The sequence below is a fragment of the Osmerus mordax genome, chromosome 5 (assembly GCF_038355195.1).
Source record: "Osmerus mordax isolate fOsmMor3 chromosome 5, fOsmMor3.pri, whole genome shotgun sequence".
Lineage (NCBI taxonomy): Eukaryota > Metazoa > Chordata > Actinopteri > Osmeriformes > Osmeridae > Osmerus > Osmerus mordax.
Window position 1 is genome coordinate 5,478,011 of NC_090054.1, and position 16,015 is coordinate 5,494,025.

General features: G+C 38.8%; 1 protein-coding gene across 8 annotated transcripts in view; it reads left to right on the plus strand.

Moving 5' to 3' along the window:
- Positions 1-16,015, plus strand: part of LOC136942680 (NACHT, LRR and PYD domains-containing protein 12-like) — a 235,474-nt gene that overhangs the window by 123,526 nt on the left and 95,933 nt on the right. For all 8 annotated transcript variants that reach the window (XM_067235630.1, XM_067235632.1, XM_067235631.1 and 5 more), the window contains 3 exons: positions 827-1,000; positions 9,439-9,612; positions 10,181-10,354. In XM_067235630.1, coding sequence (XP_067091731.1) covers positions 827-1,000; positions 9,439-9,612; positions 10,181-10,354 — 522 coding nt within the window. The remainder of the gene's footprint in view (positions 1-826; positions 1,001-9,438; positions 9,613-10,180; positions 10,355-16,015) is intronic.

Sequence of the window (16,015 nt, forward strand, 5' to 3'; positions counted from 1 at the left end):
CATCAGTGAGCAGTAGATTGATAATTATTCGATGGTAGTCTGCATACCTTGGTTATAATCAGAATCAGAATTTATTTGTATTGCCATGTAAGTAAAGACAGAATTTACTGTGGCATGAAGGTGCATACAATAAACAAATATGGATCTTAATAAAAATAAAAATAAAACGTTGAATGTATAAATAAGATAAACAATGTACTAAAGAGCTAAACAATGAGATATAAAATAGATATAAATATAGAATATAAAGTACAAGATAAGATACAAAATGATATGAATTGGGCAGCATAGTGCAAAATTACTTGTGCAAAATAGGTGGTGGATGGACTGGTTGAGGTTTTCGTCCTGATGGAAAATTGCTGCGTGAAATCTTCTTGATAAAGGATGATTAGCCTTAAATAATCATATGTATATTTCTATCATAGAAAGCCCTAGTACTTCTCTTCAATGCGGTATAAACAGTTCAGGTGTATGATTTAACAAGAAAATAAATGTAATATGAATATGCATATTAATATAATATTCTAGCAGCAAATTTAATTTTTCTGAATGTTGGCTCAGGCTGGAAAGGCTTGAATCATGAACTTGACTTCTGTACTGGAACAAAACACAAGTGATACTTGTGGAAGGATTCATGTTCAGCACCAATATTAGACACGTCCTTCTTCCTTCTCAGCAGTGGAGGGGAGCCGTGTGACGAGCTATTGCCTCAACACACAGACAGAAACATGGAAGATAACATCTTGACATAATGTACTAAAATATTCTACTTATGTATACGTATATACATAGATGAGTCAAGTATGTTATATGATCAATGTTGCAGGCTGTCATGCTGTGGGGTCACAGAGGAAGGCTGTGCTTTTCTGGCTTCAGCTCTGAAGACAAACCCCTCCCTTCTGAGAGATCTGGATCTGAGCAAAAGTGACCTGAAGAAATCAGATATGAAGCTTCTCTCTGCTGTTTTGGGGAATCCACTCTGCAAATTGGAGACACTGAGGTCAGTAATCATGTTTAGTATTTAACTAATAGTTTCAATCACACATGAAGGGGAAAGATAGAAGGGAGGTGTTGTGGAAAAATTCTACTGGCACTGTGTAGATTTGAACAGTCAAGAGATGGCAGTTTCAATAAATGTATTTAGTTTGTACAATTTAAGAATTAACAGAGTACTCTGTGATCAGTCATAACGAAAGAGGTGCTAGCCACAGATCGTTCTCAAGAGTGATGAAGAACAACCATAAAACCCTGCCTTATATAAACTTTAGATCAAATGGTTCTTCTGATGGTCAATCCATCAATGTAGCAAACTCTGTGATTGGTCAGCACTGCTCAGTGACAGTTTGACTCCATACCAAGTGTCCCACAGTTCTTTGATGTGGCATCTCTCCCCAAACCAGTAGATAGTAAAGCCACAGGAGTTCACCAGTCAAATGGTCAACTGTCCTTTGTGTGGACATCTTCAAACAAGTATTTAATTAACACCACCCATGCAACAGGAAGGGTCAGAGCAGCTTGATCAGTTCATCTATCTTAAACTGCTCCCTCAGATCACAATAACAATACAATTGAATCCACATTGTCTCCAGACCAGCTGTCTCATCATCCCCAGGTGTCATAAACTGCAAATGGCATCTCTACCAAATGGAGTTGATTCAACATTCATTGTATCAAGCTTCTTAACCAACTTTAGACTTCCATTAAAACACAGTCCTCATATATAAAACACACACATTATAACTGTATTCCAAATTTCCACCACAATTCCACTCTTTTTTTTTTTTTACAATACCATAAACCCAAACAGTTAATCAAGAAAAATAAAATTCAAACATTAACATAAGAAATGCCATTCCCAAGACAAAACCCATTGTACCCCGTACACCACAAAGTCCAGGTTGTCGGAACGGATGCCATGATTGTGCATCCGTAGTGACCATCTTCAGTTGGCTGTAGGCAAACTTCTTTCAGTCAGTGTAGTCGAGTCGAACCAATTGAAAACGACGATCAAATTGCTCAGGGCAACTTTCAACAACACTGCACTTTGCGTACAGCTCGGAAATTTCCTTGGTACTACGCAGAACGCGTATCCTCTCTTTCCGTCTCCAGACAAGGTGCACGCTTACAATGGTTAGCGTGTTTCCACGTTGCTCTTCCCTCCGATCTTAACTGCCGGATTAGTCGTCAGGAGAATCTGGTATGGCCCCGTCCACCTTGGGTTTTACCAGGCGTTTCAGGTCCTTCACCACGATCCAGTCCTCTGATATCAAATCATGCAGCGGTCCAGTCATAGGAATAGCCTCCTTCACCTGCCTGTGAATCTCACACAAAGTAGACTCCAGAAGGTTGCACAGTGATAAACAAGCACATTCTCACAGAGGTCAGTTAACGGTAACTGACTTATTGTCGTCTAACTTAGTCTTCAAAGTTCTGTTCTCTCATTCAACTGAAGTGATTAACATAATGTTGAATCCTATCAACACCAAAATAACTTCCATAAACAAGTGTGACCCATTATCATTACATATCCTCAAAGAAAAATCCCATCGAAGAATAATCTAAATTAACAAAAGCTTGATCACTGAGCCCAAATTTACCTGAGAAGTCTAAAACTTATTCCCATCCAACAACCATCAACAATCATTAAAACAGTATCACTTCTCCAAAAATTTAACTCTACAAAATCCATCTATCAATACTCAAATGGTTTCTCTAACCTTAACTGTGAAGCTTATCGTGTTTAAATTCCTTTCCTCATAATACTTGTCCCACATATGAAGTACTGACAAAATGACTATCATCCATTACAAATCCTCTTGTATGCTAAAATAATGCATTCTTGATATCAAACAAACTGTAGAGGCATGATCTTTCCATGTGTTAACTGAGCAAAATCTCAAGATAAATATTTTATGCAGACCATACAACCTCCATTTTTATTCTCATATCCTTCCTTTTTCCAAAACGCATTTTATTGTGGTTTAGTCCAAGTTCGAGTCTCCATTCCACCATTCCTTTCTCCATCTGTCCGCTGTATTCTGTAATTCTTATCAAATATACTCAAACAAAAACAAAATTCTCACTCTGGGTTAAATACAGTCCAATATTTTCAACTCAGCAGTATCATATTAAACCCTCACAGTCCTATCACAAATCCAAACTACTGAAGCTAAAGACACAAAACCATAAAACCCCCATAGTCACTCTCTGTTTGGATCAGTCAGTCATCAGTCAGTCATAAATTCCTAAACGTCACCTCTTCCTCTCTAAGAAGCCTGCGCTTCCCTTAAAGAATCTGTAACAAATGTTGTATCAAGGTCACACAACAATTTTCCTCAAAAGAGTCCTGTAAGCCCAAATTTGTCAAGTTAGGCTCATTCGGACATAGCAACATCATCTCATCACTTCCTGTAACATATCAACATCAAAAACATATTCTAGTTAGTTCATCAATGCATGCAGGCAATCTAGAAACTTCTCCAGCTAGTATCAGCACTAGCATTTTCCCTGTGGAATAATAAGAAACTTCCTGTTTCCATACCTTTCCCAAAATCATATATAACACCAATGATATATTTAACTATCAGTAAATATTTTAACTCTTTTCCCTTTTATGAATTAACAAGCTTCCACTGAAGCAAACAACTTTTGAACCAATTTGTATAAAATAAAACTATTTTAGAAAACAACCAAATTACGAATAACCTCAACTTTTAGTCTCTTATTATCTTTTCTTAAAAAAAAACCTTTAGGGACAGTTCAAATGAATACCTTTATATTTCAGATTCCCTTTTTATTTGTTTGTCTGTATTTAAATTCACCAAATCAAATCTTTCATTTTCCAAGACGAGGAAAATCACTACCCCAAACCAGAATTTTATCTGTAGGATTCCAAATTGAAACATAGACCATAAAATGTTCTTAATGTAACCATTAGCCAATTTATACCCCATCTACATTTCTATATAGGTTAGATAGGTAGAACTTCATAACTTGCTTTGGCTGCAGTCCAGAACAAGTTACTTAGTTCCAACCATCACAACCACAATTTATCAGACCTAATGAGTCTTCCCAAATTATCTCAAAACCAAAGTTATAATAACCCTCTTTATGAACCAATACCATAATAAAACAACCTCATCACAGCCTAACTGTTTATCCTAAAACATTGTACCACGCCCTGATAAAACTCTCAAAGAAAACTTAAAATGAAATTACAGTCAAACTCCAAACAAAAGTACATTGTAATCATTTTCTCTTATTTCACAACCACATTGCATCTAATACCTTTATCAAAACTCTTAAAAAACCTCTAGATTTTAATATTCTGATTTAAAACGTTTGCCCATATACCTCTTCAAAGCATATGCATAGTTCCCTTTTCAGAACATCAAAATGTGTAAACCAATCATCTCTTCACATCCACAAAACGTTCTCTTGTTTCATTAAATCCATGTTCGCACACTTAAAACTGCTCTTAGAAAAGTAATTCATGCTAGAATTACGCTACGACTCGCAATCACATCAATCAAACAATGCCCTTAAGACAAAAGAAAATATAAACTCTCCCTTTTTCTTTTTAAACCTTTAAATTCACAATTTAACATAAACCCGTAAAAAAAAACCTTATTCTTTTAACTCCTCAAAAGTCTTATCAAAGCATGTAATGTATACACCTTTGAATATTCCCATATTTACCAGCCATCTCAATTACTCTTTGTTAGTACTCAATGAATCAACTCAAATAAACAATGTCTACCAGCGCGCATTTCAAACTCGATAATATAACATTTCAAACCGCGCGCTCTGGAACAAAGCAAAAACTCTCAACCTCTTTTTTCTCTTTAAACAACACAGATGGTTGGCGTTTACCATCTATTCACTTAATTTTGCTAGAGTATAACTTTTCCAATCCAATTAGAACTAATTTATGAACCAGGGGTCTAATTTCTGCATTTTTATGGATACCATCACACACCACAGATTTTCCGCTCGTAAATACAAGTTCTGGTCTGAAAGGCTTTACCTCCCTGTTTGGTTAGGAATTAGAACAAATGTTAATCATACATTCGTAAACCACCAAACTTCGAACTCATCTAAACGGACACATCTTTCACCATTAATACTCACATAATTATGCAAAATTACACCCTCTGGGATCACCTTTGTAAAACTCAACGTAACGGGACTCTTTTTTAGCCCCCAACTTTCCTCGGAATTTCTGAAACTAATTTAAAATGTCCTCAAACAAACAAAAACCTTGTTAGCGAATGTATCAAAATACTCATCACCTAACATATTTCAAAAGTAACCAAATTAATATGTAAAATTCGCTCCAAATTCATCTATTTCTCTAAATTTGCGTCTTAGTCAATTTCTCAATTTCCGTCTGCGCATGCGTCATGCGATTACTCATCCTGGATCTCAAGCTGTTAGTTTGTTAGCTAATGTCGTTGCCATAGTTGCAAATTCAACTTCCTGGACTCTCCTTTGTCTCAGGACAGAGCAGAATGCACTTCCTCCACGTTTTCACCATTAGCCATTAGCCAACAAAGTCACAGCCTGGATTTTTCCTCAGATACCAGCAATCCTAGCAATTTGTAAATGACTCGGTTCAACAGTCATTGGACTGGCAAATTCACTAGAATCATGTCAGCCTTCGGATTTCTTTCTAGGGACAATTCTACCCTCTTACAACCAATTAGCCATAGTTATATTTACAACAGAACCTTTACAATTCTATCAACCATTAGTACTATTTTAATTTCAACATAAAAATTAGGCTCCGAAATCTACATATGCACCTAATATCACTCGTCAGAGAATGACAGTTTACACATGTATTAGCATTCTGGTTGGACAAGGCTTCAACTTCAAGTCCATTTATACCACCAAACCCAACACATTTCAACAAATCATCTCAGCAGCAATAAACACACATATGTAGCACCTTTGCCCTTAACAACAATCGCAATTCAGTCTCTCAAACTAGTTCCCCTTGTATACACTTCAGTCCCTCGAACTGGCTCAATCTTTCTAATCACTTCTTCATAACCCTTTACATATTTCTTTAAACAACAGTAACATCTGTGAACTCCTACAAAATTAAAATAAAAACCATCGAACATTTCCAGATAAATTCAATACATAAACAAAAAATATTCCTTAAACAACATAACATTTCCGTTTGAACACATAACTTTCTATAAAAGTTTCAATAAACCCCGGGATTGTAATTCTTCAAATGAATATCGCTTTTGTTGCCAAAACTGGCCTTTACCAATTATCCTCACCAAAAAACTAAATTTCCAGCGAATTATTCAACATCGAATCTAGAAAATCGGTCTGTACATAATTTCCAAATCAAGAGTATGGCAACTCACAATATTTTCTCAAGTTTGACAAAGAAACAGAACACATATCTGTTTTCCAACGTCAAATTCAAACCACTTTTACATTTCTCTTTTCAACGTCAAAATGTCTTTAAAATGTCTTTTTTTTTTTGCACTTATGACGGGTGTGGGCCACTGCACGCAGAATGAGCTTCAATGAAAGAATCAACTTCCTCTAGGCTCAAGCGCATGCGCCTCTTTTCAAGTGGAGAATTCAGTAATTAACGTAGCATTTTCAAAACAGAATGTCTCCGTCTTCAAAAACAAATGCCTTCTGGCGGTAATCAGATCGATGTAAAGTCTAACATAAAATATATAACGGTTAACACAAAGTCGTAAAACAATATAACAAGTCAATCGTCTCTCCTCTACCAACAGTGTCATAACCGATAAACATTGTACGTCACCAGTTCGGAACTCAACTTCCGGTCACGAACCCCTCTGATTTGCGAGAGTTCGCCCCCAATTTCCAGAAAACTTTCAACAGTGATGACACATCTCCGGACATTCACGTACATTCTGCTCAAATTCCCACAATTAAAGCACGCATTTTGGATTGACCATACCTAGCAATTCGTGTTGGCCTACATGTTTTTCAACAGCATGTCAACACGCTCTGCATTAGCTTTGACCAACATAGCCCACAACACTATTTATTCCAAACACAACAGGGACTCAAACCCTTTGTACCGGAGAGGACTTTAACCTCTCCTTCTTTGAAACGCAAAATAAGAAGTATAGGCAATTGCAAGTCAAAGCACAAGCCGCAATCTTTGCGGGAATCCAAAGCAAATCTATAAACAAATTCCAGGATCCTACTTTCTTGACTTTTCCTAGATATAGGAAAGATGGAAAGATGTCCTAGATATAGGAAAGATGGAAAGATGTCCTAGATATAGGAAAGATGGCAGATGTCAGAAGACATCTGACCTATCTCCATCCAATCAGAAAAAGCTCTCCAATCAAGCTAAAATCTATTCTTTTCTCCACTTAAATAGATAGATACAAAATTGATAAGAAATAGATACAAATTGTGTATCTATTTCTCTCCACGAACTTATTTCGCAATTCAATAAGGTCCTTAAAACAAAACGACCCCACACTCGAAAATCCACATTTATCAATCCATATTTGCATTTGCAATAAACTATCGTTACCATACTTTTGTTTCATGTAATCGATGTTTGGACAGGTCAATTCTGCCTCCAGACCATTCATTTTTTAGAATTACAATCCAACCAACAATAACCAACGACGGAAAATAAAGACACAATTACTACCCCTTTTCTTTTCTAAAAACAATTAAATTCCAACTTCACAACTTTTCAATGAAAATATACCCCAACTGCACAATCATAAATTACAAATATTCAAACCAAAAAATAAAAATAATTAAAATTTTGTTTTTTGTAATTTGTATATAGCTTGAATAGTAGACACCATTAGTTACTCTTACTTCTTTTAATCTCAAAAAACATAACTTTCAATTAAAACAAAAAATGAACATGCGTGTAAAAACTCAAACCTTTGTTTTCAAAATCCCTCAGGATACGTCCTAACTTTTTCTTTTTTTTTTGTTCTTCACCTTCAGGGACTCAAACCCTTTGTAATCACTCAGCTGATTACCTCACTAGTATACTTTTACTCTCGGGACTTAGAATCACGTTTAGGCCACTTTAATAAATAAGAACTGTTATGACCACCAAAGCCAATACAAGTCGCAGAGGTCCCATAATATCAGCTTTAATGCAGCAGTTGGAAATCAACAAGTACAGAGCTCTGGGGTTGTCTATGTTTCCCTACCCGCAACATAGTTTGGGCTGGTTCACGAAGTCCAACTGGCTATCTTTCCCTGCCCCAGCATATCATATACAATGCAATTGAAAACACAAGTATCAAAAAAGGGTTGAGCTTGTTCTCTCGTGCATCAGGGAGTTGTTCTTGCCTACGCGCGTCCCACTTGCTCGGGTGCCATCTCCACCCAGTTTCAAGGTTGTTTCTGAAAATGAAGAGATAGAGACACAAAGAACAGCCTGCTTCCCACACTCAGTGTGAGACCCAATGTTTAAGCCTGAGCACACTTCTAAGTTCATAACTTTAATAAGCACAATATATTCTTTACCACCAAGATGTTGTGGAAAAATTCTACTGGCACTGTGTAGATTTGAACAGTCAAGAGATGGCGGTTTCAATAAATTTATTTAGTTTGTACAATTTAAGAATTAACAGAGTACTCTGTGATCAGTCATAACAAAGGAGGTGCTAGCCACAGATCGTTCGCAAGAGTGATGAAGAACAACCCTAAAACCCTGCCTTATATAAACTTTAGATCAAATGGTTCTTCTGATGGTCAATCCATCAATGTAGCAAACTCTGTGATTGGTCAGCACTGCTCAGTGACAGTTTGACTCCATACCAAGTGTCCCACAGTTCTTTGATGTGGCATCTCTCCCCAAACCAGTAGATAGTAAAGCCACAGGAGTTCACCAGTCAAATGGTCAACTGTCCTTTGTGTGGACATCTTCAAACAAGTATTTAATTAACACCACCCATGCAACAGGAAGGGTCAGAGCAGCTTGATCAGTTCATCTATCTTAAACTGCTCCCTCAGATCACAATAACAATACAATTGAATCCACATTGTCTCCAGACCAGCTGTCTCATCATCCCCAGGTGTCATAAACTGCAAATGGCATCTCTACCAAATGGAGTTGATTCAACATTCATTGTATCAAGCTTCTTAACCAACTTTAGACTTCCATTAAAACACATTCCTCATATATAAAACACACCTTATATAACTGTATTCCAAATTTCCACCACAGGAGGTTAACTGGTGAACACAAGCTTGAAAAGGTGGGTTTTGAGGGCCTCTATGAAAAATAGCAGGCATGTTGCAATTCGGTTTGGGAGGGAGCGTGCGGCAACTGAGAAGGCCCTGTCAGGTCCAGAGCTTGAGAGTGGTTGTGGTGGAGGAGGAGGTTGGAGAAGTAGGGCGGGGCCAGAAAAAGTGTTTGTAATCTTTCTTGTAATGATCCTTCTACAGGCTGTCAGGCTGTCACATTGCAGAACAAGGCTGTGCTTCTCTGGCCTCAGCTCTGAGGTCAAACCCCTCCACCCTGAGAGAACTGGACCTGAGGAACAATGACCTCCAAATTCCAGAAATGCAACTGCTCTCTGATCTACAGTGGAATCCACTCTGCAAACTGGAGACGTTAAGGTCAGTAATCATGTTCAACAGCAAACAACTAAGAGTTACTATCACACATTGTATTTGGTAATGCTGGATTTAGAGAATGTGGTTGATATTTAAATAATTTAGTAAACGTACGCCTGCAAGGATGAATCTGAGTTATGAAAAACGAAAAAGTAGGAGATGCAGTTCTCAACATGGGTCAGTCTTTCAATGATCAACAAGAACACCAGCAATGTTCACCCTGTATCAGGTTTAATCTGGTCAGCACCAGCATGTAGCACCTTGTATCAGGTTTAATCTGGTCAACACCAGCATGTAGCACTCTATATCAGGTTTAATCTGGTCAACACCAGCATGTAGCACCTTGTATAAGGTTTAATCTGGTCAACACCAGCATGTAGCACCTTGTATAAGGTTTAATCTGGTCAACACCAGCATGTAGCACCTTGTATCAGGTTTAATCTGGTCAACGCCAGCATGTAGCACTCTATATCAGGTTTAATCTGGTCAAGACTAGAAATGAAGATAATCCTTCCAATACCAGAGGGCAGTAGAGATTGTAATGCTTTTTGTAATAATGATCCTTTCACAGGGTGTCAAGCTGTAACATCACAGAGAAAGCTTGTGCTTCTTTGGCCTCAGCTCTGAAGTCAAAGCCCTCCTCTCCGAGAGAACTGGACCTGAGTAACAAGGACCTGAGGAAATCAGATATGAAGCTTCTCTCTGCTGTTTTGAGGAGTCCACTCTGCAAATTGGAGACACTGAGGTCTGTAATCATGTTTAGTCTTGAACTAATAGTTTCAATCACACATCACAAGCTGTATGGGGTCATAACCTGGCAGCACTACTGTCTCTGTACCTACCCAACAGGTCTGTGTACCTGCAGGCCAATCCTTTTTGCATGTGTGTGTGTGTGTGTGTGTGGGGGGGGGTGTTTGCCTCTGGTAAGCCACAACCTTTATTCTCTCTCATATATTTTTTATTATTATTGGGTGTGCTTGTGTTATCTCACATATCAATTTATTTATTTATTATAATTTATTTTCCCATTCTGTTTCCCATTCTCTCAATTACCTAATGAATATGTTTTTGTCTTGATTTGCTGATGCAGGCAAATGTGGGGTTGAATAATATTACTTGCAGTAATATATTACAACTGTGATATGCTACCTGTGTGTATAATTCATTATTATTTATTTGTACCAGGTTAGTTTTGCAGCATAAGCTGCCTTAGAAATTAAAGTACCCAAAGACAGTTCACCAGACAGCTCCATCTAGTTTCCTAGACAGAACTGGAGTATCCAGTAACATCAGCACTTGATGCACACTGAACCCCAAAGAACTTCAGACAACACACCATTTTATAATACATCGTTCTCAAGAGTCATTGGTCCGTCCCACAATCACAAGACAGACACACAGCTGCCCCATGGCCCTTCAGACATTGGCTCACTGCACATCAAAGACTTCTTTCAGCCTAATCAATAATATGCCGTTGTCCTGGATACAGGGCAGAGGTCACATCTGTGGTAAGTTAACACATACGAGGTTGTTGGTTTGGTGTGTAACAATAGAGTAGAAATATAAAGACAAATACAAAAATAATGTACAAAAATACAAAATTATTTACAGTAAATACAGACTTAATTCCAGCAAATACAAAAATTAACAGTATTACAAAAATACTGCAGTAAGATACAAGCCAAAGATGCCTCAGGCCATGTTAGGTAGCTTCAGGAAAAAGAAGCTGTGCGTAGGACTATGGACTCTGCACAGCAACCTGAGGAAAATTTGTCTCAAAAACCCTAACAGCCAATTGCAGAATCGTCAGTTCGAAAATGTGGATGATACGCAGCAGTCTGCCTTTAACATTGGCAGTGACAGCAGCGTACCAGATGGTGATGGAGGAGGTGAAAATAGACTTAATGATGGCTGTGTAGAAGTGCACCACCCTTGTCTTTAGCAGGTTGAACTTCTTCAGCTGCCGCAGGAAGTACATCCTCTGTTGAGCTTTCTTGGTGAAGGAGATGATGTTCAGCTCTCACTTGAGGTCCTGAGAATGATAGAGCCCAGAAAAGGACTGAAGGACTCTACAGTGGAGTTAGGGTGGAGGAGTCACACAGGGTGATGGGGCTGAGTGGGACCAGGCTCTTTCTGAAATACACAACCAACTCCACTGTCTTCAGAGGGTTGAGCTCCAAGTAGTTCAGGCTGCACCAGTTCATCAGATGGTCAACTTCCCACCTGTAGGTGGACTAATCCTCACCAGAGACTAGTCCCATAATAGAGTTCAATAATTCCATGAGGAGTAGTGTGTGTGTGGTCACTACTGTCTGAACCAGTATCATGAGGAGTAGTGTGTGTGTGGTCACTACTGTCTGAACAAGTATCATGAGGAGTAGTGTGTGTGTGGTCACTACTGTCTGAACCAGTATCATGAGGAGTAGTGTGTATGTGGTCACTACTGTCTGAACCAGTATCATGAGGAGTAGTGTGTATGTGGTCACTACTGTCTGAACCAGTATCATGAGGAGTAGTGTGTATGTGGTCACTACTGTCTGAACCAGTATCATGAGGAGTAGTGTGTGTGTGGTCACTACTGTCTGAACCAGTATCATGAGGAGTAGTGTGTATGTGGTCACTACTGTCTGAACCAGTATCATGAGGAGTAGTGTGTATATGGTCACTACTGTCTGAACCAGTATCATGAGGAGTAGTGTGTATATGGTCACTACTGTCTGAACCAGTATCTTGAGGAGTAGTGTGTATGTGGTCACTACTGTCTGAACCAGTATCATGAGGAGTAGTGTGTATGTGGTCACTACTGTCTGAACCAGTATCATGAGGAGTAGTGTGTATGTGGTCACTACTGTCTGAACCAGTATCATGAGGAGTAGTGTGTATGTGGTCACTACTGTCTGAACCAGTATCATGAGGAGTAGTGTGTATGTGGTCACCACTGTCTGAACCAGTATCATGAGGAGTACTGTGTATTTGTTATGCATGTAACTGATTGGATAAGGAAGTAGTCGGAAAGAACTAAGACGTTTGTTCAGAGAAAACCCAGTAAAGTGATGTCATGTTCTGTGGTTATTCGTCCTCAAGTGTTTCTTTTCTATACATAATACATCACAGTTTGCATCTAGCGGCTGTTGTGCTGTTGTCCCTGTGGGTGACTCCTGTTGTACTGCATGAAGGGAAGGGAATTAGAAATAGCAAGAAAAGTGTGCTTGTTGTATTATACTACTGGATATTCACCTTCATTCTGACATACTATACCTTATAGGATGGTAGTATTCCAGTTGAGATGCAGGGATGGTCAACCAAGTGCCTCATATACCAAGTGAGATTTCAAACATACAACATATTGACTGTCAGTTGGGGATTGTTTCAAATCCCTCAGATTAAATTGATCCCAAAATGTTTACTGGTTATATTGATTCAAACCATTTGTTTTACTTCTGTCATTTAAGAATCATATTTTGAGCACAGATGTTCATGTATTGCATGCTTTCAACAAACTTAGGTGACCAAACAGTTGAAGAACATCTGGTCAGCCAAGTGCTCCATGAAATGAGATTTTGAACTTGGCCCAGTTTCCCAGACATGGATTAAGCGTAGTCCTATACTAAAAACAATTTTCAATGGAGATCTTCTTTTTATTCGACCTACTTACTTTTGGACTAGGCTTAATCCATGTCTGGGAAAGTGGGCATATATCTCTTTTATTAATATGGTCTGAGAATAATAAGTGACAGTAAATTAACACATTGAATCAGGAGAATAGTAAACCATTTAAAAGTAGCAGTTACAGTTACATTCTGCCTTCTCTGGGTGGTGAGGTAATCAAATAATACACATTCTTCTAAGTGTCTATGTTAATTCTGCTGTCTTTTGGATTTATGAATTCTCTTGCTAGACTGAGAGTCAGAGACGTGTTTTTAGCACAGTGCTTCAGGGTGTCTGGAGAGACAGAGTCTGGCCCAGCTGCTTAGCAGGGGTAGGTGTTGTGGTCTCTCAGAGTACAGTCGTTTAGCCTCTCTCACCACCTTGCTAAACCTGGTCTTTGACTTCTTGAACCTGGATCTGTCCCTACTCCTGGACGCTTCCTCCTCGTCCAACCTCAGCCTTCTGAGTTTAGCCGTGAACCAGGGTTAGTCGTTGTTATAACTCACCCCATACCAAGTGAGATTTCAAACATAAAACATATTGACTGTCAGTTGGGGATTGTTTAAAGTCCCTCAGATTGAATTTATACCAGTATTTTTACTGGTTATATTGTATCAATACAATTTTTTACTACTGTCATTTAAGAATCATATTGTGTGCACAGATGTTCATTTATTGCATGCTTTCAACAAACGTAGATGAACAAACAGCTGAAGAACATCTTGTCAGCCAAGTGCTCCATGAAATGAGCCTGGGTTTGTCGATGTTAGAACTCACCCTGGTGCATGTTGGTATACAGCTGATGTTTGACTTCTGTCACAGCATCTGTGAGCACATCCAGACTGGATGACTGAGGAGTAGTGTGTGTGTGGTCACTACTGTCTGAACCAGTTTCATGAGGAGTAGTGTGTATGTGGTCACTACTGTCTGAACCAGTATCATGAGGAGTAGTGTGTATGTGGTCACTACTGTGTCTGAACCAGTATCATGAGGAGTAGTGTGTATGTGGTCACTACTGTCTGAACCAGTATCATGAGGAGTAGTGTGTATGTGGTCACTACGGTCTGAACCAGTATCATGAGGAGTAGTGTGTATTTGTTATGCATGTAACATTTAGTCATTTTTTTAGCAGACGCTCTTATCCAGAGCGACTTACAGTATTTAAGAATCATATTTTGAGCACAGATATTTTGAGCACAGATGTTCATGTATTGCATGCTTTCAACAAACTTAGGTGACCAAACAGTTGAAGAACATCTGGTCAGCCAAGTGCTCCATGAAATGAGATTTTGAACTTGGCCCAGTTTCCCAGACATGGATTAAGCGTAGTCCTATACTAAAAACAATTTTCAATGGAGATCTTCTTTTTATTCGACCTACTTACTTTTGGACTAGGCTTAATCCATGTCTGGGAAAGTGGGCATATATCTCTTTTATTAATATGGTCTGAGAATAATAAGTGACAGTAAATTAACACATTGAATCAGGAGAATAGTAAACCATTTAAAAGTAGCAGTTACAGTTACATTCTGCCTTCTCTGGGTGGTGAGGTAATCAAATAATACACATTCTTCTAAGTGTCTATGTTAATTCTGCTGTCTTTTGGATTTATGAATTCTCTTGCTAGACTGAGAGTCAGAGACGTGTTTTTAGCACAGTGCTTCAGGGTGTCTGGAGAGACAGAGTCTGGCCCAGCTGCTTAGCAGGGGTAGGTGTTGTGGTCTCTCAGAGTACAGTCGTTTAGCCTCTCTCACCACCTTGCTAAACCTGGTCTTTGACTTCTTGAACCTGGATCTGTCCCTACTCCTGGACGCTTCCTCCTCGTCCAACCTCAGCCTTCTGAGTTTAGCCGTGAACCAGGGTTAGTCGTTGTTATAACTCACCCCATACCAAGTGAGATTTCAAACATAAAACATATTGACTGTCAGTTGGGGATTGTTTAAAGTCCCTCAGATTGAATTTATACCAGTATTTTTACTGGTTATATTGTATCAATACAATTTTTTACTACTGTCATTTAAGAATCATATTGTGTGCACAGATGTTCATTTATTGCATGCTTTCAACAAACGTAGATGAACAAACAGCTGAAGAACATCTTGTCAGCCAAGTGCTCCATGAAATGAGCCTGGGTTTGTCGATGTTAGAACTCACCCTGGTGCATGTTGGTATACAGCTGATGTTTGACTTCTGTCACAGCATCTGTGAGCACATCCAGACTGGATGACTGAGGAGTAGTGTGTGTGTGGTCACTACTGTCTGAACCAGTTTCATGAGGAGTAGTGTGTATGTGGTCACTACTGTCTGAACCAGTATCATGAGGAGTAGTGTGTATGTGGTCACTACTGTGTCTGAACCAGTATCATGAGGAGTAGTGTGTATGTGGTCACTACTGTCTGAACCAGTATCATGAGGAGTAGTGTGTATGTGGTCACTACTGTCTGAACCAGTATCATGAGGAGTAGTGTGTATGTGGTCACTACTGTCTGAACCAGTATCATGAGGAGTAGTGTGTGTGTGGTCACTACTGTCTGAACCAGTATCATGAGGAGTAGTGTGTGTGTGGTCACTACTGTCTGAACCAGTATCATGAGGAGTAGTGTGTATGTGGTCACTACTGTCTGAACCAGTATCATGTGGAGTAGTGTGTATGTGGTCACTACTTTGTTTGAACCATTCCAAAACATACCAAAGCATGTATTGTGTTTTTGTATCTCACTGGTGAATTAATCTTCAAGTTTCATGTCACAATAACACA